Below are 26,005 nucleotides of genomic sequence, written 5' to 3' on the forward strand. Positions count from 1 at the left end.
CAACTGAGCCACCCAGGCAGCCCAAGATTATTCCACCTTTTAAGATTGTTTCCCCCCTACCACTACATCAACAGTGATGAAATCACTGCTAGTACAAACACCAGGCATTCCCTAAATATTCACTGAGTGGTAGAAAAGAGGGAAGAACTCTCTCCCAACCCCTAAAATTACCTTCTCTAAATTACTTTGTTCTTAGTAATTACATAAAGTGTGCCATTTAAGTTCTTGGGGGAATTTTAAAACACAGTTACCTGACTCTCTCTCTCTCTCTAATCTCAAAATGTTCCTCATCCCAGGATTTAATGTTATGGTAATAACAAGTCTATAACTGTTTTTTCCTATCAATTTCTATTTCTGTCATCCATTAAAAATGTTTCTATGCAAGTCACTGAATTCACAATACTGAAAAGAATGCTAATATATTTAGAATAAAAACTAGGAATTATCCTTCTATTTACTGTAAAACATCTGCTCTCTCAAAGCACTTTTATGAATTATGAAATAAATATAGGACTCCCTAACCCCTGAAATAGGCATACCACAGTAACTGTAAATAAGAAAAAATCAGTAAGGGGGAGTTTGGAGCCAGGAATGAAGAGAAAATCTTTGAGAAAAATATGTGTTTATGTAAAAGAAATGGAAAGACAAGAAAAGCAAAAGGAAGAGTTATCCTAAGATAACATTCTGGATCTGGGACATATGATAATAGAACATGGATGGCAAATATCAGAATGAAGGTATGATTTAGAAAAGTCAGCCAGGGGATGTGTTGGGGACTTTTAGGGGATAAGCTGCAGGAATCCAATGTCAGAAGACAAGAGGAAGAAGTTTAGCTCTGAAAAACCCAAGTGAGACGTAGAGCTTAAAGACAGTCAAAGTAAGTCGAACGTGTTTCCAGCACAACACTGAAGAAGACCCTAGTACTACCTGAACAAGGAAACTATCATTAGGCTCCCATTTTAGTGAGAGAATTTCCACAAAAGATCTCCTAAGGATTTTACATTGGAGGTTGTACCAACTTTTTGGGAGTGGAAAACTTTCAGGGCTGGGGTGGTTTTTAGATTAATGTCAGGTACTAAAATTTCCTGGGAGTCAAGAGTCTCAACAAGATCATTCTTAAACTTAGCATTAGTCTGAAAGATTCCAACTAAATAACCTTCAGATAAGAATGAGAAAGAGGATAGTGGGGGATGATAAAAAAAAAAAAGGAAATGAAAGATAGTGGAAATAACCAGAGGCCAAAATAAGGTATGGAAACAGCAATATGCATGTTTTTCTGAAAATTAATCCTTTCCAAATAACTTTTATATTAATTTTGCTTAATATCTTCTCAATAATGCATACAAGTCTACAATACTAAATGATAGTTTGAACAGCAAAATATTTCTTTAGACTATATAATGTCACACAAACCAAAAAGCCTTTTAAAAAGAACTGCTATCCATATTTGATGTTATTTCAAGACAGACAATGTTAAAAGTTTCCTTCTCCCCATTAAGGCTGGAACATAGAACCTCTGGGATACAATTAATAGGTTGCCAGTGAAAAACAATCATCCCAGGAGTTGTTTTTGTCTTGAAGGCTTTAGGTGCACTCTGGGCTTTCCTATTCCAGTAGGTAAACATCCAGCAATCTGAATTAAAGCTTCAATACAAACTGACCTTCAACCAATCAGCCATAACAATAACAGAAGGATCTGTGATTGTACTGAGTAACTCCTTTGTGGCTCTTTTCTTTTCTTCTCGGTAATTTTTCTTTTGCACCTATTTTACAAAAATAATAGAAAAATTAAAAATTCATTAGAAATGGGCAATTTCTTTCTAAAATTTTAGGTCTATAACATGTAGAGTGTAAGATTCTAAACGTCTTTTAGAATTCTAGCATTTTAGGATAAAAGAACTTTTTTTTAAAGAGCTGGTAGGAATTTTTAGAGGTTAGAATCTAGTTTTTCTGATCACTAGTTCTCTGTATCTTTTTGAAGAATTTTACCTTTTTTTAATTACACAATACTACATGTATCCAATCTCATCGTAAGAATTTCAAACAACACAAATAAAGCTAAAAGCTTTATTAGACCCTATCCTATTCCCAGTCCCCAGAAGTGACCACTATTAACACTTTCGGAAAACACTACCCTTTCAGGCTTTTTCTATGTATACAACCTATAGAAATACATAGCTTTTGAGGCTTTGTTTTTTAAACATTTTTTTAAAAAAGGTTCTCCCACTGAATATTTTTGGAAGCATTTCCGTGCCTACCTCATTCATTTAATTGCTACATAAGCTTCGTAGTATGAATAAAACATGCAGGTTTACTGGACACATTCTGCATACCAGTTACTGTTCTAAGGTTTACTGGGCACATTCTGCATACCAGTTACTGTTCTAAGGTTTACTGGACACATTCTGCATACCAGTTACTGTTCTAAGGTTTACTGGACACATTCTGCATACTAGTTACTGTTCTAAGCACTTTACAAGTACTATCTCATTATCTTCACATTAACCCCAGAAAGTAAGACAATCATTACCCTTATTTTACAGATGAGAAAACTGAAGGACAAAGAGTAACTTGCCCAGGATCACACAGCTAGTAAGTCATGGAGGCACGATTCATTAAAGGCAGACTGGCTCTAAAAGACATGCTCTTAACCACCATGCTATTACTGCTTCTGTAATTTTTCTTAAGTTCTCTTACTGATGGAAATCCACTCTGTTATCAGTTTTTTCATATTGCAGACAATGCTGCATTTGTTTGCAACTGGCAATTTTGCTCTTTCCTGATACTAAGATATTATCATAAAATGGTATTGATTCATTCAAAATATCAAAGTTTTATCTTCATAAGTTACCTCTGAGATAATTTGGGAAGGCTGCAGTGGATTAATATAATCGTATTATTACTTTGTTGTTATTAAATGGATGGAAGAGTGGTGATAAACTATCAGTGATACATTTCTTTTAGCTATAAAACCTTCCTGTTTTACACTTAATGACAAAAAGACTATATACACCTAACAAAATTTAAATAATTCTACAGCCAAAACTTCAGACTTTTGGTCTTGACTAATATGCATATCTGAGTAACAGTAGATTTAATATGGGATTGCAAATGCAAATGCATACAGGATCAGATATAAGAAAAAAAGGGGTAAAACAGACCACATAGGGATAAGAGTCAATTAGAAAGCATGTGTTTCTTAAGATCCAGGATCTGCAGGCCATTCTGGAAGGCGAGCCCAAGTGCATATTTCTTAAAGAGAAGTTGGAAAGCTGAACTTGTATTTGTTACCTCAAATTTTTAAAACATTGTATACAACAAACAAATATATCTACCTGTGGGCCAAATTCAGCCCACCACCCTGCAAGTTCGTAAACCTGAATTTCAAAAAGCACCAGAGCTTCCCATAAAAGGTTCTACAACACAGTGATGTGCCCAACTAGGTCCAAGTGTGCAGAGCTGTCCAGTCCTCAGCCAAAGGAATGGCCAGGTGAGGCCGGAGACAGAGGTGAACAGTCATCAAGTAGCCTCTTCAATTGACTCCAGTGTGCCATACAAATATTAACATTCTTTGTGTGTGCCTGTCTGGATATTATTTTTCTTCCTTTAGGAGACACATATTTATCTTGTTAGCCTACTTTCAAAAGCACATGCAAAGCACAATGTTATTTATGAAATAAATGGAAACTAACCTTGAGAGATTCTTTCTTTGTGAGCTTGCTTGAAGCAGAACTATCCTTCTCTGAGCCATTATAAAGTTTAGATTCAGACTGAAATCACACAGAAATGAACAAAAGAGAAATCATAATTAAAACCTTCACTTATTCTACATATACAGCATATAAAAAATTAATGTTAAAGCTATGTTTGTGAACTCTTCCCATTTATTGCTGTGATTTAGGCAAAAATAAATTTTCAGGTGTCCATTTTTGTGGGTTTAACATGGATTAGCTTTTAAACTAAAGCAAAAAATAAACACTAATCTGGGGTGCCTGGCTGGCACATTTAGTGTCCTGTGTCCTATGATTTTCATTTTTATCTATTGTTTTATCTATTGTTAGACACAGGAGAAGGTATTTAAAGTACTTAGCATGACTCCTGGTAACAAGAAAGTATATGGGGCTTGATCCAAATGGTGGCTTTCAAATGTTGAATGGCTAGACCTGCAAAGCACTAGGTATGATTACAGATAACAAAATTTTGGGTATAAACTCCCTCACTCAATTTGAGGAACCATGAAGGCAGGGACCATACTTATTCACCAATGATACCCAGCTATCACCTGGGGAAAAGAAAGGGCTCACTAAATATCTGATGAATAAAATGAAAATTAAACTAGCATTTGCAACTCATTTCTTTTACCTCTCTGAAAAAACACCTCTGCTACTTGGTACGAAATATGGGTTATTATGGTGATGATGACAATAACTGGCTGCACTAGATAGAAGGGAACTACAAACTATGTACAATGCAGAAGATGGGAATTAACCCAATTAAATTTTTGTTAAAGTCACTCCTTTGAGAACTGAACTTGAAACATCATACTACTTACTCTCATGGCAATGGCACACTGACTGTGATACCAAAACAATTTTACAAAGTTGCTCAAGCCAAACGGTCTCTGTCTTCTCCTTGCCCCCAAGAACCTAAAGATGGCACAGCTACTGTCAGAAAAATAGGATGATTTCTATTTCTCACAGCTTAATAGGAAAATGTATATTATAATGTACTTCTTAGACACTAGTAAATGAAGAATAAATGCTAATAGAAATGGCTGCTTATTCTTTACCAAGTACTTTCCTAAACACTTCATGTGCACTACCTCATTTAATCCTCAAAGCAACCCTATGAGATAGTATCTCCCTTTTGCTAATAAGAAAACCAAGACTAACCAATTAAAAATAACTTCCCAAAGTCACAGAGCCAGTAAGGAGATGAGCTGGGATTTGCACCCCGGTCTACCTAATTCCCAGTCTCATGCTCTTAGCCAGTTCACTGTAACGATTTCTCACCTTTTAAAACTACTCACACAGAATTTTAGCCAGACTCAAATTTAAGATTTATCTTCATGAATAACAGGAAATATGTTTCCCTGACATGACAAGATCTGGCTTGGTGATTCCTAAAAGATTCTAGAATATAAGGCACCTGCAGGCCAGAAGGGGGTCACCTGAGCTTGGTAAATTTTAGAGAACAGATATTTCAAGGAATCCTTGCCATTCTGTGTAGCCAGTTCTGGGGGGAAAAAAGATCCACTGACCAAATTCTACAAGCTTTTTACATACACTGTACCAAAGTTTTCTGTATCAACAGGTTTCCTTTTAAATACCAAAACTCAAACTATTTTTGTTGGAAATATTTTACTAAACTTAGTCCTTCTTTTACAACCTTACTGAACCCTATCTTAATGATGACCACAGGGTTTAATGTATAGTACTGTTTGCTTCTTCATTAAATGGCCTTAGAATGCTCAGTATGTTACATTTTCTTTTTCCTTCCTTCTTTTCATTTCCCCCCATAACTATTATCCTCTTACGGGCTGTGTGATTTCAGGAGGTTATTCAATCTCTTTCAGTCTTAGCTTCCTTGTTTGTAGAGTGAGGATACTCTTATTAACTTCTAGGGTTGCTCTGAGAGTTAAATGAGGTAGTGTGCATGATGTGTTTAACATACTACTTGGTTTTTATTGTGTTTCAGATTTGTGACTATCCTCTAGAGTGTAAGTGCTATCAAAAATCTGACCTTTAAATAAATGGAACATTTACATATGAGAATACTTTCCTCTTGCTTTGAAAACTACAAAATACTACAGATATAAGGGATAATGGTAATGTTAATATGACTAGATCAGATGTCCTGATTTGGAAGAGTTTTTTAAATGTCCAGGTAAATATATTTTTTACATCAAGTGATAGACATGTAGCATCCCTATAAATAAGCAGATATATGTATGCCTGGAGAATCAAGTCAATAAATAGATCTGGACTCAAAAACCACTATCCTTGTAGTAGGATTACTTTTATACCACTAGACACAGTACCCATGCTGGAAATTCCTTTTGTTGAGATGGACTACTAAAAATTCATTTAAAAATGCTAACGGCAAGATGAGATGGATTTGATTAACTGACTTTTCCAATCCACTCATTTATAGGATGCATGAGAAATAGAAACTGTATTTTTTTTTTAAATGGGGGGGGCAAAAAAGTGTATTCCATTGTGCTTACTGGTCTTAATCATGTATTTTAAGAAATAATCCCAAATCCTATGACCAAAATGGCAGTAATACTTTTTGCATCAAATTCAGAAAAATATAAAGTTAAAATTATGATGGTCTCAGTTATGCACACTGATTACAGAAGGAATAACAAAACTTTGTTTCCTGAAGTTACTTAAGGTTAAAATGTTCAGAATTCCATGAGAATGTGGTTTAATGATAAATGTATAAATTTTAGGATTGTTGTGAAAAACAAGACTGGGTTATGTGTTAGAGTATTTAAGGACAAACTGGTGATTATGCATCTCTTCAGCTAACAGAATAAACAAGGATTAAATCTAAGTTAAGATAGAATCAGTAAGTTTCAACTGTTGGAAAATATCAGACTTTAAGAACAATTTTACTTACACTAGTTACCATGTTAAGAATCCCATTCATTCACTGTAATTCCCCCTCCCTTTTTAAATAAGCTCTATGTCCAACGTGGGGCCTGAACTCACAACCCCAAGATCAAGAGTCGCATGCTCTATCACTTGAGCCAGCCAGGTGTCCTTCATTGTAATTCTTATTCAAAAAATGAAGATGAATTCTCAAATACCTACTATTAACCAGGTACTCTGTCAGGCACTTGCAGTATCACAATCTGGGATGTGGATCTTATCTCCTTTGTACAGATAAGAAAACTGAAGCCATTTTGAATCCCAGCTTTACCACCCTGACCCTTATTTAATTTCTCTAAGCTTCAGTTTGTTCACTTAGAACATGGGGCCAATAATACCTACCACCTTCTAGTATTGCTATGAGAGTTAAGGTGACACACAGTAAGCTCTTAATACCAAATAGCTATTAATATCACTGTAATTAGTATCTAAGAAGTCACAGGTAATATATATGAATCAAGACTCAAACTTGCTTTTTTGACTTTAAAACAGTGCTGTCCAGCAGAACTTTCTGAATGACAGAAATACTATATGTGGCTACTGAGCACTTGAGATATGGCTGGTGTAACTGAGGAACTTCTAATTTCATTTGATTTTAGTTAATTTAAATTTAAAGAGTCCAATATGATTGGTGCTATTAAAAGTACAGTTCCAAAGCCTTTTTTTTTTTTTTCATTAATCCACCCTGCTTCATTAAGGTATGTAAATTTTCTTTTCAGGCTCCCTGCCCTCCCTCTTCCCCTCTCCCCAATTTAGAGACTATATATAGGTGGCTGTGATATATAAGTGTGGAGTTTAAGTATTTAGACTTCTGAGAAGGAATACTGTTCTACCACATATTCACCAATTCTGGTAGTAACTGCTTGAAAACAGGTTTTAAAAAGTTCTATAGATTTCATTATATTTCTAGCTATTGAAGACTCAAAATAAATTATTTTTTCTTTACACATCTCATAAAATGATCAAGGGATTTCTTACTTGAATGTTATATATATATATATATATATACACACGGTACTATTAAACTTCTATCCTAAGTACTTTTACACATATGACAGATATTTAAGTAATGAATACTTGAAAAGTGTGGATAAAATGTGTATAAAATTATACATTAAAAAAATCAACTCTTCTCAACCATTGCCATGAATGGAAACAAAAATGTAGGTTTTTTTCATGTTCTGTTCGTCATACATATGTCCGCTTCTATTTTCTTAAGGAAGAGGTGTTTAATCATGTAAGTTTCTTTCCCACAGTGGAATGCCATAACTGCTACCATAAGGACAGCTAGAGAGTAGGAGCTGTGGCAGAAAAATAATGGGTAGCAGCACTCAGTAGCTGAGAACAGCAGAGAATTTACTAGCTTAAGAAATAGATTTTCTGATAGTCACTGAAGTTTGATTCCACAAACAAAAGCTTCTTCTATTGAACCTGACCTGAAATAACAGTCAGAAGTCAAATTGTTTAACAAATTATAGCAAATATAGTGAATTACAAACCCATAGGAAAACCAATGTATTACATAGTGTTTCTCAAATTTGAATATATACTCTTAAAGAAAAAGTTCTCAACAGTAAAAATATGTACAAGTATCCCAGTTTGAGAATTACTAATTTAAGAAACTGTATCTCATTCTAAGAAAATGTCTTTCAATTGCAGGCCATTACTGCAAGAGACCTTTGGCCTTTAACTGGTAAAATGTATTTTTTTTTAAGATTTTATTTATTTATTTGACAGAGAGAGACACAGTGAGAGAGGGAACACAAGCAGGGGGAGGAGAGAGGGAGAAGCAGGCTTCCCGCGGAGCAGGGAGCCCGATGCGGGGCTCGATCCCAGGACCCCGGGATCATGACCTGAGCTGAAGGCAGACATTTAACGCCTGAGCCCCCCAGGTGCCCCAAAATGTATGTATTTTGACTGTCATTCAAATAAACTCAAAACACTTGAGTTAAAAAACAAAACAAAACAAAACACAAGGAATCCTGAGAACTTCTCCGAATGGAACTCTCAGTCTGAGAAGTACTACGGTAACAGACATATCAGAAGCAATATAACTCTGGAGAGAACACACTGGTTACCAATAGGCTGTATTTCTAAGTAACCAACAGGACCGACATCAACCCCAGTGGAACTTTCCTTTTTTCATATATACTGCATGATTTAGATATACCAACATAAAAACATCCCATAAAAATCTGATAGAATTTTATTGTTCTTCTTCTTAAATATTAGAAAAATGCCATAATCATGGATTTGGGGACAACACATGCTTACCTTGCTCTTTGACATAGAAAGTGAAGATTCATCTTTATTTTGAGAAATGTCTTCCTTTCCTCTTTCAAAACCTTTAAAAAACATTGTTATTATTTTAGTATTACTATATAGCATACAGGCATTAAGAAGCAAATGCATGTAAGTCATCCAATTTCAAATATACATTATATTTGATGTATATTGGTACAAAAGCCTAGACTAAACATACAGTGTTAAACTATTATATTTAAAACCCTTCTAAGGGATCATATGTAGTACAATAACTCTTTAGAATAAATTAAGGCTTACAAAGGCAATGAAGTCTTTTCCTGAACCCATCAACATCAAGCTAAATACCTCTCTTATGTGCTCCTAAGGCACTTTTCATGAACTCAGGCCTCATGGAGCTTTTATTCTAGTGACTTTTTTTTTCTTTTAAGATTTAGTTATTTATGGGACACCTGGGTGGCTCAGTAGGTTAAGCATCTGCCTTCAGCTCAGGTCATGATCCCAGGGTCCTGGGATCGAGCCCCACGTTGGGCTCCTGGCTCAGCAGGGAGCCTGCTTCTCCTTCTCCCTCTGCCTCTCCCCCTGCTCATGCTCTTTGCTCTCTCTGTGCCTCAAATGAATAAAATTTTTTTTTAAAAATCTTTAAAAAAAAAAAGATTTATTTATTTTGAGAGAGAGACAGAGAGAAAGAGAAGCAGACTCCCGCCCCCCCCCCCCCCCCGGAGTACAGAGCCCAATGTGGACAGGGCTTGATCTCAGGACCCTGAGATCAAGACCTGAGCTGAAACCAAGAGTCGGTTGCTCCACTGACTGAGCCACCCAAGCGCCCCTCCAGTGAACTCTTTTCTAATGAAGAATCCTAAATGAAAGAACCAACCCAGCATATTTTTAACATCTCTTGCCAAATCAGAAACAATTCTAGAATTGGTGATAAAGGACTAGAGAAAAATCTAGACTGAGGGACAGACTTAAGAAAAACCTAACAATGTGCTTTTTGTGAGAATTAAATGAGGATCCATTAGAAAGTATTTAGCATCGTATTTTCCACATAGTATACATTCAATTCACGTTGACTCTTAAGATGATCATCGGCACTGACTATTGTATACAAATTCTAAAAGAATGAATCTAAAATACATGAATGTACTGGGATGAACATGCACAGATCCCTGCAGTCATGTAACACATTAACATAACACTATGCCAAAAGCAATTAACAGATTAATGTTATTAAGAGTACAATTAGAGAGGAGTGCCTGGGTGGCTCAGTTGGTTGAGCATCTGCCTTCGGCTTGGGTCATGATCCCAGGGTCCTGGGATCAAGCCCCGCATTGGGATCCCTGCTCAGTGGGAAGCCTGCTTCTCCCACTCTGACTACCCCTGGTTGTGTTCCTGCTCTTGCTATCTGTCAAATAAATAAATAAAATCTTAAAAAAAAAGAGTACAATTAGAGAAATGTTAATACTGAAATTTGTGTGGCAGGTATAAAAGGAGCAGTACTCAAACTAATGATGTAATGTATGGTGATTAACATAACAATAAAAATTTTTTTAAAAAAAGGAGCAGTACTCCATTTAAAGATGTTCCTTCTACTTTTGAGGGCAAGTATTATTAACTCTTCCCTATAACAATTTGTTCTAAGTCCAATAAAAGCCTATATTAAAAATACATACATAATTATTCATAAAGCAGCACTTAAAAAATCATCAGTAGCACCAGTGCCTGAAGCATTTAAAAATCATTTCTAACATATTAATACCATTTTTCTCTATTTGACTTTTATTAGCTAAAAACAAATCCATTCCAATTTCCTAATCCAGAGATTTTATTGAATTGTTTTCTGTAATATGAAAAAGGTATCTTCCCACCCCCCAACTCTGGTAAGGAGGATCACTCAATCCCACTACTAGGGGGAAACAAAACTATTTCATAAATGCAGCATGAAATTTTAAATAACTTACCAAAATTTTAGACTTTAAAGCAAACCAAAGTTACTTAATTCAGTTTAAAAATTCTAAAATATTTATTTACAGTAGTAACATTTTATAATAAGTAATTCTTTTTTAAGATTTATTTATTTTAGAGAGCACATGAGCATGGGGGGGAGGGACAGAGGGCAAGGGAGAATTTTTTTTTTTTTTTAAGATTTTATTTATTTGACAGAGAGAGAGCAAGCACAAGCAGGGGGAGTGGCAGAGGGAGAATGAGGAACAGGCTCCCCACCAAGCAGGGAGACTGATGTGGGGCTCAATCCAGGACCCAGGGATCATGATCTGAGCCAAAGGCAGACGCCTAACCAACTGAGTGACCCAGGCGCAGCCCCTATAATAATTCTTAATATTAATGAATTATTATTTTCTACCATGTGTGGAGATTCAAAATTACTTTAAAATTACTCCTCTATTTTTTAAAAAAGTGGTATTTGTAGACAAAATTCTGAAGCATCTAACACATTATTGACCATTATTAATAATGCAGAGCAATTTCAGATCATGACTTTTAATTTTATTTATTTATTTGAGAGAGAGAGAATGAGAGACAGAGACCTCAAGAGGGAAGAGGGTCAGAGGGAGAAGCAGGGTAGAAGCTGAGCGGGCTTTTACCAAGTTTGCTTGGTAGTGATTTTAGGTAGTAAATTCTCTTCCTACTATCCTCCCAACTGCCTCAATGATACAGAAACCTATATCCTCATCAAAATGTCTAAAATTAAAGGGATACTACCTTTCAAGTACAGATTAGAATGTGGAGCAACTGGAACTCTATTCACCACTGATGAGAGTATAATGCGGCATAACCCATTTTGGAAAACTATTTGAAAGTACGTACTAAAGCGGAATTTATGGATATTCTAACACAAAGCAATTCTAATCCTAGATATACCCAACAGAAATGGTTGTGTATATTCATCAAAGATACAAAAATGTTCACAGCAGCTTTATTCATAATAGCCAAAGTCTGAAGCCAACTCAGATGGTTATTAAGGTTGAATAAATGAATATATTTGCACAATGGAATGTTACACAGCAATGTAGTACTAATTAAAAGAACCAATTACTACTACAGAAAACAACAGACACAATACTGAGCGAAAAAAGTCATGTCTTTCCATTTAAAAAAAAAAAAGCACATACTGTATGACTCCATTTATATACAGTTCAGGAACTGGCAAACCTGATCTATAGGGATAGAGGTTGTTACAGTTTACCTTTGTTGGTAAAAGGAACTGACTGGGAGGGGCCAAGAGGCACTCTTCTGTGGATCTGGGAAGTGGTTACATGGGTCTATATGTAACTTAAAATTCAAGAGGTTGGGCATTTAACTATATGTAAGTTATGCCTCAATAAAAAAATAAATAAAAACTCAGATAGCCTTCTCTATTCTTCCAGTTTATTAGACCTTTCCTGCTTTGGCATCTTTCCTCACTAAGTCTATATCCCTTTAACTTATTTTGCACCTAATCCTTATTAATTCAACAATAATAATAATTAACATATTAATGAAAACAATAAAGGAACCAATATCCATTTGTAAGAACATGTGTGATTACGACACTATGCTAGATGCTTTACCTACTAGTTTTTTTAAAACACCACAAAAAAACCCCACATATTAACTGTATTTTATATAACTGAAAAAGCCAAGGTTCACAGAAATTAAGTAACTTGACTAATGTCAGTAAGTATCAGAGCTAATTCAAACTTAGGTCTAACTTTAAAATTCATGCTATTTTTAGAATGCTAGGTGCCTCTCAAGACCAAAGGCCACCTCTTCTAGGGTGGCCTTGCTCTGACTGTGTAGGCATAGCTCCCTTCTCTGACATATATAGCATTTCATACATATTTGTACTACCCCATTTATCACAATATACTTCAATTATTTGTTTTCATGTTCATATTCCATACTTGACTGTGAATTCCTGAAAAGAAAGGTCTAATCCTTATTCACCCTTTCAAACATAAAAATTTGGTATTTTGATCCAAAAATTAACAAAACTGGACTCCACTGTTATTTGTAATTATTTTATTAAATACATAAAATATAGAACAGCTTCAGAAAATGCATAAAATATGTATAATTTAATGTATACAGTGAATACTGGCATAACCACCACCCAAATAAAAAAAAAAATGTCAAAATCCCATAAGATCCTCCCCACTTCAGCACCATTCTTGATCACAATCTAATCTTCTCAAGGGCAATTTATATTGACTTTTGCAAACATTCTTTACCAGCATGTCAAGCCGGTATTTCACTCATTTTTATTGCAGATTAGAATCCCACTGCATAACTATACCACTATTTATCCATCTATTGTAGATAAACATTTGGGTTGTTCCTAATTTGTCCCTCTTATAAACAATGGTGCCACAAATATTCTTGGAAGTATATCCTGGTAGACATATATATATATATGATATATATATATATATATATATATATACATACACACACATACACACACCTACCTGTGAGTTTCTTTAAATTCTAGAATTCCTGGGTTATAGTATATGTGTTCTTCAACTTTAAGGATACCAAATTGTTTATTTTTCTACTAATAGTAAGAGTTCTCCTTTCTCCATATCATGGTAACATCAATATTGACAAACTTTTAATATTTCTGCTAATCTCTGGGATGTGTATATCAATGGTATAATGAGCTTCTAGTTTGCATGTCCCTGACTATTAATGATGTTGAGCACTTTCTCATGTTAATTAGCCATTTTAACTTTCTCTTTGTGAAGCACCTCCTCAGATCCTTTGTGCATTTATTTTTTTTTAAAGATTTGACAGAGTGCACACATGCATGCGCTCGCACACCCAGGGGGAGGAGCAGAGGGAGAGAATCTTTAAGCAGGCTCCCTGCAGAGCATGGAGCCTGACAAGGGGCTCAATCCCACAACCCATGAGATCATGACCTGAGCCAAAACCAGGAGTCAGATGCTTAACTGACTGAGCCACCCAGGAACCCTAATCTTTTGTGCATTAAAATATACATATAGTATATATATGCACATAGTCTATCTTTTTCTTATTGATTTATATAGGAATTCTTGATGTATTCCAGATACCGGTCCTTTGCCAGCTATATGTTACAAATAACTCCCTATTCTTGTCTTTTTATTACCTGCATTTTTTTTTTATAAACCACTCAATTTTAAGGTAGTCAAATTTAGCCATCTCATTCTTTAATGGTTAGTGCTTTTTGGTCTTAAGAAAGTGTTCCCTAAATGTGTGGTCACAAAAATATTTTTAAGTAGTGTAGTAATACACAGTTTACTTCCTCCTACTAACCCAATGGAATATTATCCCTAAATAAATTAACACCGTGTCCCTAAGTTCTAATTTGTTAACAGAATACAAGTGCTATCATAATTGACAAGGTATAACCTTTTCATATACTTCCGCAGTAAATTTGATTCAATAATGTTTAGATATAATAAAGCAAGCTTTATGCTGCTTCAGTCTTGCTAAAATGTATTTACAAATATAGCTACACTAATATTAACTATAATGAACATAGCCAAGAATCAAGAAATTGTACTAAAAAAAAAAAACTCTGAGAGTCAAAATATACTAAAAAAGAAACCTATCTGTGCACTAAAGCTCACACAGTTTGCCCATAAGTGATTCATTTGCTCAAAGTTTATTTACTCCAATTTTCTGGTACTATTCTAGAGATCGGTGCAATAAGCATATCTAGAAGTTATACCTGAGATGGCGGAAAGAAACAGATAAGCAGACATGAACTTAAAAAAAAAAAAAAAAAAAAAAGCACTATGGTGTTATTGGAAATACATGGGCAGGTGGTACCATTTCTATATTATAGATCATCATAAAGAAAAAGGCCAAACCAATATATTTCTTCAGGTAGAAGGACAAAAAAGTAATTTTTTCCTAAGGAAACTAAAATGAAAAGAAGGTTATGTTCAAAGTAGTAAGGCAAAATGATCTTTCAATATCACTAACGTAGAACATCTCCTCTAATAATGTCAGGTAAAAACAAATGCATCTAAAATTTTTTTCAGTACAATGAAAGGTCCCAGAAGAAATATGTTTTATTTTTTAACTGGAAAAACAACAACATAAAAGCCACTTCTCTGAAGTACCTAATTCCATTCTATTTCTTAGCTTATAAAATGCAACATAAAGAGCTTTCTATCATGGCTGGTTGCAGTACAACTGTTGGTTGTAAAAACGGGGATATGGAAGCATCCCTATGAATATGATTTTATTTCAAGAATTAGAAAACAAAGCCAACCATTTACTTTTCCATTCAAATAAATCAATCCAGGGTGACCTTCAATATATTCTTTGACAAGAGAAACTGACAATTCTGCCTTTAGTTACCTAATTAAGTAAATAGCAAACTTTTAATAAAAGTGAAGTTTTCTGTTGTTTAGTAGAGTCACATGATTATTCTTTAATATTAAGTAGAATCACTGCATGAATGTCAGCAAACATCTGCTACAAGCTTGCTAACTTAAAAAATAAAATACAGAAACACACACAGAAATGGAACTAAGTCACATTGTAAAAGCAAATAGAGTATTTAACAACTTTAAAATTTTTCAGCATGTTGTATTTTCAAAGACACTTCTGAACAAAGACAAATACTAAAATGTACACCATTTTGAGAACATAAGAAGCATGATAGTAACCATGCTATACTGAGAAGATGAAATACAGATTATGAATGCTGTTTATAGCTTATGCTACTTAGGCAACAGTTCAGGACTATGGTTCCCAATTCTTCTGTGAAAACATTGTCAGAAAAGAAAATGAAATCAATATATTTATAACAATTTATTTAATTTTCCAGGTAGCACCATCTATTCGGTGTTTCACTATCTCAAAATAGTGCATATACCACCTATCAGCATGAATATTCATTAAAAGCCAAGAATAAATGTTAGTGTGAAAGCAGAAAACATAATTCAAATTTAACAAAACATAAGTGTCAGAAAAATCTAGAGATGGTTAAAGCAAGCACCAGTTTCAGTGATTTCTTTGCCATGAGTATTGAAAGAATATTTTCATTTTAAAAGAAAAATATAGCCTCAAAACTAGACAAAATTATGTTGCAATTTAAATTTTGAATGGAAAATAGAGATTTTAAAATATTTTAAAATATATATCCAAATATTTGCTATAATAAATCTTTTTCATACAATTAAAGACCTATTTCATTAACTGATTATTTAATGTCTGAATCATAGCCGTCAAATGCCTAATTTCATTTTAAAATTGTTACCTTAAAAATAACAATTTCCTAGCACAAACTAATTATACGAAGACACATCTAACAACAAGAAGGCTATTTCAAAAATTATACTTGGACAGAAAACTTCACTTTAGTCAGGACTTGAACTATTAAAGCTTAAACTAAACAGCAATTTTAACATAGTTACTATCAATATTAAATATCTGGGTTTCATCTGCAAAAACCTCAGATTAATCTGCTTATTTACAGAATTTTACATTTATCTCAAGTCCAGAAAAGGTTTTAATTTTATCCAAGGGTTATAATATTTATTTCTATAATTAAAGCAAAAATTCATGCTATCAGCAATGCAAGATTTGTAATTCACTGAATCACTAGTTCTCAAGTTTGGGCTTAAGAGAATTTAAGAGAAAACATGGAAAAGCCAAGCCATATAGCAGTAGTCACTAAAACTGGACCTTTCACTACAGAATCTGTTTCATTTAAATGAAAGCAGTTTTAAGATGTTGGAATATCTAGTTTAATGAAAAGCCTGCAAGAAATTAAGAAAAGAATGCAAGATTAAACAAACAAACCTGGCAACGAAGGAGAAAGTTCATTGTATCCTCCAAATGAAGCATTCCGGACAAGCTTTCGGCCATCAATTCGTGGAGGAAATAAAACAGGCGAAACCACAGTACAGGAAGAAAATCTACGTTGTTGTGAGCTCTCTTCTTTCATGGCTTAGAAGGTCTATTTAACGTATATGTTCGCCCAGAAGGCTAATTAGATCAGTATGGCAATGAGAGGCTTTTCTCTCACGTCCAAATGTAGTGAAACCCACCAGCACAAACAAAGGACACACACATTTAACAGCAAAGGAGAAGGACCAGAGACTGTCACATCAGCAATAAACAGAAAAGGCATTAAGCCTTGCTAGTGGGTTGTTGGGTTTTTTTTTTTTAATGAACTGATAAATAAGAAAGGCAATTCTACTAATGTTTTACCTTTTTATCAAACCAGCAATGCCCTGAACTAAGTTGCTGCTTTAGTAAAAACAAAGCAAGATCAATACTTAGAGATTCAGGATGAAGTAAAATGCAACCCCTTCTCACATCCGTTATGTTTTTGTAGTATCTGCCACACTTCCCACCTCTTCCGATTCTTTCCAGTTTTTGCTTACCTCATAAATGGATATAAATATAACACTGTTTATCTTTCCTGAAGCCTCTAGATCTATATCTACTCCACTGCGTGCCTCAGCCATGTTTAAGAATTCATAAGGAAAGATATTCTTTCAAGTACAATTTTTATGGATTCTAACAGCTAAAGTGGAAAATAAATATTTAAGTTTTACCTCTAGCAAAGATATATGAGTCATTAAGACAATGTTAATGCAAACCAGTCCAGAAGGATGACTGAAAAGACACCACAATAATGCTGAGTGCTCTAACACATGTTATCTTGAAACAGATAGGAGCTACTGTAGTTCCTGTTCAATGCATTTAAACTTTTCAAAATATATCATCTACCAATAAGGATTTTCCACTTAAAACTCTACTTAAAGAAAAATGCAGCTTTATTATCACAATAACAAATAGAATATCTTTCTTTACTAGGTTAAAACTAAGTTACTGGTATGATCTCACATTACTAAATCTAACAGTAAAGTGCCAATAGCCAAATTTATACTCTATGCTATCTCTTTATAACTACCATTAAAATTTCAACTGACAGTGGTTCATTTTTATAGGAACCTTACTATACGATCTCAGTTTCCTTCCCACTATTCTGCATACATTTCAAGGCTATTTCTCCACTCCTATACAATAACATCCTATATAATCTAAGTCTGTTTCTCTTTACTAGAAAGTACACTTAACAAATTAATTTCCTTTATGTAACGTTCTTTATGGGCAAAGGCATTTCAAAAATCAAATAATGGTAAAAATAAGTTTACAGTTGATAATAACTACAACAGGGAATTGGGTTGTTTTGTTTGTTTTGCTTTTCTCCATGTCATGAAATATAAATGACCATTAATTATAAACAAGAGAGAAATAATTATAATTCATGCAGTGGTGCTTGACTCTCAAGGCATTGTTGTGTTAATGGTTACGCAGGATTTGAAATTAAACTGCCTGGGTTCAAATCCCAGCTGGATGCACTTTAGCAATTATGTTAATTTCTGTGGGTCTCTGTTTCCTCATCTATAAAATGCTAATAATATTACCTATATTATCAGATTGTTATTAGGATGAAACTGGATAATATATGTAAAATTTAGAAAGGTTTCAGGTTAAAATGGCAGAAGGAAGACACTAACCTAATGTGTTCTCTTCTAAAACTAAAATTATAAGAAAGGGGTAATTCCTTAAAAATATAAAGTATGGGTACGTATTCCACAAGTATGGATCCAGGATAGGACATAACAACAACACATATTTGACATTGGAAAACATGAGATTAACAAGTAGTCACTGTCTTGCATTATCCCAGAAAGCTGAATCACAAACCAGCAATGGCAAAAACTGAGAACCAGCCCTATTTATACCAAAGAATCCTTTTGCAGATAATTCATTACACCAATTTCCTCTAGATCAGGAATCAGATAAGCTATTGACATCACCAGTAATTCCAGAATCAGGACCAAAATATAAGCAGTGCTTTCAAAATTAGAAGGAAAATGACTTCCAACTTAAAATTCCATACCCAGCCAAACTATCAATTACATATTAGGGTAAAATAAAGGTATTTTTAGACATGTAAGGTCTAAAACTTACTTTCCATGAGTATTTTCAAATAATTTACTAGAGCAGTCCTTCTCACCTGGGATTCATTAGGCTCACTGCATTGAAACATCCACTTTTCAAAATGAATTAACCTTTTCTTGCATACATCTATAATGGCTCTACCCATGCACCATAATCCTTGGGAGAACTGAGAAAATACTCACTTAAATTATTTTCTACAGGCCTTACTTCCCTCATACGACCCCACTTGGGAATGGCTGTACTAGAATTGTATTCTACCAAAAAGTGACAGCAGCAGTAAGAATGCATGGGATACAGGAAACAGGATAATCAATATAAAAGAGCTGCCATCACCCAAAATGTCCCCTACCACTGTACCATCTCTTTGTAAACCAAGGACAAACTGGGGGAACTCTGCCCAATTTTTTCTGACTTTGGCTTGTCTTGACAGCATGCTGATGAAGTTTCTTCTCTGTTCCCCCATGCCATGATGTTTGCATAAGGTGAGTACACTTCCAGTACACTGAAATGTTCTACCTTTTTTTTTTTTTTTTTTTTAAGATTTTATTTCTGGGGCACCTGGGTGGCTCAGTCGTTAAGCGTCTGCCTTCGGCTCAGGTCATGGTCCCAGGGTCCTGGGATCGAGCCCCGCACTGGGCTCCCTGCCCCGCGGGAAGCCTGCTTCTCCCTCTCCCACTCCCCCTGCTTGTGTTCCCTCTCTCGCTGTCAAATTATAAACAAAATCTTTAAAAAAAAGAAAGATTTTATTTTTTAGAGCAGTTTCAGGTTCACAGCAAAATTGAGAGGAAGGTACAGAGATCTCCCATATACCCCCGCCTCCATATATGCATGGCCTCCCCTATTATCAATTCTCCTGACCAGACCAGTACATTTGTTCTAATTGTGAACCTATGTTGACATATCATAATCACTCAAATTCCATAGTTTATCTTAGGGCTCACTTTTTAATGTTGTACATGCCATGGGTTTGGACAAATGCATAATGACATGTAGCTATCATTAGAGTATCATACAGAGCATCTTCACTGCCATAAAAACCTGTGCTCTGCTTAGTCACTGCTGCCTCCCTGAAAAGGACTGACCTTTTTTACTGTTTTTCCGTACTTTTGCTTTTGCTACAGTGTCATGTAGAACTCTAATGAGTAACATTATTTCTAAGTCTCTGTTGTTGGTGTTTCATTTGTCTCTATTTCAGCACCAACACCTCCTGTCTTACTCACTGGAGCATTACGGTAAGTATTAAATAGCCCCTGACCCTTGCCTGGCTCTGCTTCTTCAGGAGGGTTTTGACTCTTCTTTGCCCTTCGTTCTCCCTAGACTAAGGATAATCTTATGAAGTACCATGAAAAAACCCTGTTGAGATACGGATTCAAAATACCTTCAACAGATAAAATCAATTTGAGAACTGACACACTAATAATATTGATTTTTCCTACTGGAAACATGGTATGTCTCTCCATTTATTGAGAATACACCATCTTAGTGTTACACTTTTCTACATAAAGATACTATGTTAGATTAGACTTATTGTTATGTACCTTACTTTCTGTTACTTTAAGTGGTATTTTTTGAACTGCATTTTTCTAATCACTTGTTACTGGTACATACAACCATAGTTAACACGTATCCAGTAATTTCTTAATAACTTTAATAATTTATCTGTGTATTTGGGAGAGCTTCTGTATAAACAACTATACTAACTACAAATAAAATTTTTTGCTCCTTTACTTTTTATTTCTTTTTACCCTTATTCACTAAATTTCAAGTACGATGCTGAAATGAAGTGTAGATGGTACACACCTTTGTTCCTAATTCTAACTTTACAAGGTTAAGAAAGAGTTCCCTTCCATTTCTAATTTGCTAAAAAATTTTGTATCATGAACGGATGTTAACATTTTCAAATACATTTTATTAATGGGATAACATAGTTTTTCTTCTTTAATCTGTGTGTTAAATGACATCATAGATTTTAAAAAGATTTTTATTTGAGAGAGAGAGAGAGAGAGAGAGAGAGGAAGAGGGAGAGAGAATCTGAAGCTGACTCAGCTGGGCACAAAGCCCACCTCGGGACTCAATCCCACAACCACGAGATCATGACCTGAGCCAAAACCAAGAAACCGAGCCCCCCTGCCCCAGCATGGAGTCTGTTTAAGAGTCTCTCTCTCCCTCTGCCTCTGCCCCCCATCACTTTCCCCTCCCCCACAGGAAAAAAAAAAGAAAGATCTAACCCAATTTCAGAGATGTTAAAGTAGGAGCAGGGGTACTTTTTCAGAATTAATGAAATACAGTTCTAGGGTGAGATTGGAGTTATATTTTTCCCTAAATGTTCAGCAGAACTTGTTTGTAAATCTATCTTGGCCTATGATGTCTCTGTAAAGATAATCTATACTACTAATTAGAGTACAAAAATCACTAGAATTTCCTATTACTGAATAAATTTTGGGAAGTACGATCATTCTAAAAATTTGTTCATCTAATTTTTCAAATTTATTGGCTAGAGTTTATATTATCTTTCAAACATCTGCCTATATTTTTAGTTGTCTTTTTATTCCTAATGTTTATTTCCCTTAGTCTTGCTCAAGTTTTGATAATTTTTATTGGCCTTTTCAAACAACCAACTTTGTCTTTCTTGCTCTCACCTATATCTATTCTCATATCTTTATTATTTCCTTCCTTCTATTTACTTTGGGTTTATTCTATTACTTTTCTAACACTAAGTTAAATGCTTACTTAAGGGCGCCTGGGTGGCTCAGTTGGTTGAGCGACTGCCTTTGGCTCAGGTCATGATCCTGGAGTCCGTGGATCGAGTCCTGCATCGGGCTTCCTGCTCGGCAGGGGGTCTGCTTCTCCCTCTGACCCTAACCCCTCTCATGGGCTCTCTCTCATTCTCTCTCTCTCTCAAATGAATAAATAAAATCTTTAAAAAAAAAATAAATGCTTACTTAATTCATTACTTTTCAGCCCTCCTTCTTGTCAAGTATCAGCATTAAAACTATTACTGTTTAGGGCTCCTGGGTGGCTCAGTTGGTTAAGCATCTGCTTTCGGCTCAGGTCATGATCTCAGGGTCCTGGGATCAAGTCCTGCATCAGGCTCTCTGCTCAGTGGGGTTTGCTTCTCCCTCTCACTCTCCCTCTGCGCTCTCCCTCTCTCTCAAATAAATAAATAGAATCTTAAAAAAAATAAAACTATTACTGTTTAGAATTCCTGCTTGGGAACTGTGAGTCCTCCTTAATCAGAGAGTTGTTGTCTTTCATCCTTTTTATTTTAAAGATTTTATTTATTTATTAAGAGAGAGAGAGAGCATGCACACACAAGGGGAGGGGCAGAGGAAGAAGAAGCAAGAGACTCCCAAGCAGACTCTGTGCTGAACATGGAGCCCAATGTGGGGCTCGATCTCATGACCCTGAGATCATGACCTGAGCCAAAATCCAGAGTCAGACACTTAAGTGAATGAGTCACCCAGGTTCTCTTTCATCCTTCTGAAAGGTTCCCAGCATTATCTTTCAATATTGCCTTTAACCCATTAAATCACATTCTGGCATTTATAATTCTAATTGGTACAGATGTTGGTCTGGATGGTAGGTAGTTTATGCAGATTCTCTCTGATGGTGGCTTGTTACTTCATGTCTTTACTGATTTTTCCACATCATAATGCTAACTTCTTGTTTTGTTTATGTATGAGATCATAACTAAAAATCAATTTTTGGAGGCGTATGTTTAAACCTCTCCTCTAACAAGTATCTGTGTCAATTCTTCCAGACACTTGGGAAAAGATCATTTTAAACTAAACTGAGGGGTGTTTTTGTTTTTGCCACAGAGATAGGATGAGTTCTGTCCCCAAGCCTACACAGGAGTATATGTTTTTGCTTCTCAAAGAAGAGTCCCTCTCTCCCCATTCTACCTGGAGTCACAACCAAGATAGGCATTAACACCAGCATCTTCCTCTATGGCTATGTTTTTCAGGTGTGTTTGTTTCCTTTTTTAACTAAGAAGGACTCCTAATTTCACATGGAGAGATCGCCAATCCAAATTTCCATCATGAATGGGCCACAGGACTTTTCTCCCTTTTTCTCATTAAACTCAAGCTGTAGAACTTCAGAAAGTAACAAGTGCTAGTCAGGACAAATGCTGCCTTCAGAACTCATCACCTCTCTGGATTCCCACTCTCCGTAATTCTGCCCCACCTACCAATTCCCTTATTTTGTTGACAGTTCAACCATACTTTATTAAGAGTTTTTTAAAAAAATATTTATTTGAGAAAGAGGGTGAGAATGAGTGGGGGGGGAGAGGGAAAGGATCTCAAGCAGACTACCAACTGAGTGCAGAGTGACGTGGGCCTTGATGTTATGACCCCGAGATCAAAACCTAAGCTGAAATCAAGAGTCAGATGCCCAAATAACTGAGGCACTCAGACACCCCTCAACCGCACTTTAAAAATAAAAATAAATTTACTTATTTATTTATTTCAGAGAGAGAGAGAGAGAGAGAACACGAGATGGGAGAGGGTCAGAGGGAGAAGCAGAGTCCCCACTGAGCAGGGAGCCCGATGCGGGACTCGATCTCAGGACCTTGGGATCATCAGGACCTGAGCCGAAGGCAGATGCTTAACTGACTGAGCCACCCAGGCGCCCCCCCAAACTGTGTTATCTTGATGACACAACAGTAAAGTTTGAAATACGGGATGCAGCTGGTCAAGAACAATACCACAGTCTAGCACCAATGTACTAGAGAGGACCAAAGCAGCCATAGTTGTGGATGATATCAGAAATGACGAGTCCTTTGCCAAAGCCAAAAAATGGATTAAAGAACTTAAGAAGCAAGCCAATCCTAATGCTGTAAATAGCTTTACTGGGAAACAAGGCTGATCTTGCAAATAAAAGAGCTATCAATTTCCAGGAAGCACAGTCCTATGTAGATGACAACAGCGTACTACTCAAGGAGACATCAGCTAAAACATCAATGAATGTAAATGAAATATTCATGGCAACAGCTAAAACGTTGCCAAAGAAGGAACAACTGAATCCAGGAGCAAATTCTGCCAGAGGTAGAGGAGTAAATCTACTGAACCCAAAGAGTCAACTAGGAGTCAGTGTTGTGATACCTAAACCTCCAGTTTGAACTTGCTGGAATATTCTTCTGCTTCATAAATATTAATGAGAGTGTAACTGGAACATTTAACTGGCCCAATATGACTTCTAAAAAGAAGAGACTTGTGACAGAGTCAATTTCTAATACTGAATTATTTTAAGTGTTTTGAGCTTAATTTTTAATAACATGTATGTGACCCTCTGACTAATGTTTCAGAAGTAGAAGTGGGGAATGAGAGCTGTGTGTGTATGCTTGTTTCCTTGGATGGTTAGGGGGAATCATTTCTCACCATCAGGGATAGAGACAAACGATGATGTAAACCCACAGTTAACCAGCCAGTTCTATGAAAAAGATCTGGAACTTATTAATTTAAGCTTTTCAAAAACATTCTTTTTTTAGAAGGAGATTCTAAAGATATTTATGCTTAGCTACAGTATTCAGGTTACTGGTAATTTCTCTTAGTATGTATACTTAAGATGAACATTCCACATTTTAACAAATTAACCACAAGAAAATAGTCCCACATCTTCAGGGGGAAAAATACAAACATTAATGGCATCAAAATTATAGCTAGTCTTAGTATTTTTTGTGGGGTAAGAAAAAGTCAAATGTATCCTCATCTTATTTTAGATATATGAAAACTGGTAAGTGCACCTTAATGGATAGTGTTCCCTTCAAACACGTGAGCTCTTCAACAGAAATGAAACAAATCAGGTGCCTGTGATTTCTATTTAATCATAGCTGGCCATTACATATGTTTTGTTGTTTGTGGCAGGGAGCAGGCTTTTGTTCTCTTTGGACATATTATAGTCAAGGCACTAACAATTATGTACATTCAAACTTGGTTATTTTAAATTTGATCTTCAGTGGTACTATAAATAAGGTACTGCACTGCAGTCTCCATATATGTTTATTACTTTCCTGTAATATTTTAGAGTTGCTTAAAAGTATACAAAACGTACAGTTACTAAAACAGCTAATTTTTCCTTTTTTATCCCTTTGAAAGGAAGGGGGTCTAGTTGTTCCTACATGGCTAGAATCATAATAAACAATGTATCAATTTATAACATAAATAAGTATTGCAGTGTGTTCATTTTATTTTGATCAATTCAGTATACTGCCCTAACTATTTTAGGTATTTTCATTATATGAAATCTACCATGTGTCAGAGATGATTGAATCTAAGCGTTGAACTGCTAGCAGAACTTGTACACTTACAGCAATTCAGAATTAGTAAGGAAAACAGTTCACCAGTGTGTAGTTTTACATTTAAGTGCTCAAGTTGAAATAAAGTGGTATAAAAAACAGAAACAAAAATATAAAACAAAAAACCCCCACCATATCCAACATTTTGATGTTCTTACTAGGAAGGTTTTTTCTGAATGTCTAGTTTGCTCTATTACTGGAACTGTAACATGTTAAGTTCACTTACATGTTTCCTTATGTTTCCCTACTTCCTGTCCCTAAATTTCCCAATTACAAATTGGGAATGAGAATATTTGGTTTGTTCTTGCTTTCTAGTACAGAATTCTGTACACCAAACAGAATAAAGGCCAGCTTGATGGAAGAGACCCTTGGAAAATCCTATAGTCCCCAGGGGGAATTTGTTCATCTTTCACAAACTCTGCCTTTACCTGGAAAATAGGAGTTTGCTAAACTTCACTGTGTTCATTCTTAAATAAAACCTACGTATGTTCAAAATTACAACAACCAAAATGAAAACAGAAAAATTTCTATGAAACTACTTATCTTCTCTCAGAAATTATGCAAATATTGGTAAATTAAGTTGTTACTATCTTGCTACACATTTACTAACAATACAGAAAACTTGCATTTCCATGCCTCAAGGAAAGGAAAATCGTAGCAGTTAACTCTATAGGTGAAACTATTTTACCACTCTTGCTAAGAAGGTAGTCTCAACCTCTCAGACTTTGGAAACAAATGGGACGAAATCCCAACAGAAAAGAGCTGAGAGACTAGTGCAAGTAGTACTTGATAATCCTTTAATGTTATCTTAAGTAAG

General features: G+C 35.2%; 1 protein-coding gene and 1 non-coding gene across 8 annotated transcripts in view; both read right to left on the reverse strand.

Moving 5' to 3' along the window:
• The window catches only part of OSBPL8 (oxysterol binding protein like 8), a 160,146-nt gene that overhangs the window by 35,457 nt on the left and 98,684 nt on the right, over nucleotides 1–26,005 (reverse strand). For all 7 annotated transcript variants that reach the window (XM_028105402.2, XM_028105403.2, XM_028105400.2 and 4 more), the window contains 3 exons: nucleotides 8,931–9,001; nucleotides 3,693–3,770; nucleotides 1,662–1,763 (listed from right to left, as the gene is read on the reverse strand). In XM_028105402.2, the coding sequence (XP_027961203.1) occupies nucleotides 1,662–1,763; nucleotides 3,693–3,770; nucleotides 8,931–9,001 (251 nt within the window). The remainder of the gene's footprint in view (nucleotides 1–1,661; nucleotides 1,764–3,692; nucleotides 3,771–8,930; nucleotides 9,002–26,005) is intronic.
• LOC114211083 (small nucleolar RNA SNORA41) lies at nucleotides 7,836–7,965 on the reverse strand. The gene has a single exon (XR_003609654.1). It is a non-coding gene; the product is annotated as a small nucleolar RNA SNORA41 (small nucleolar RNA).

This window comes from Eumetopias jubatus, unplaced genomic scaffold (assembly GCF_037043125.1).
Source record: "Eumetopias jubatus isolate StellerSeaLion01/CBP00866 unplaced genomic scaffold, mEumJub1_p1.0 scaffold_8, whole genome shotgun sequence".
Lineage (NCBI taxonomy): Eukaryota > Metazoa > Chordata > Mammalia > Carnivora > Otariidae > Eumetopias > Eumetopias jubatus.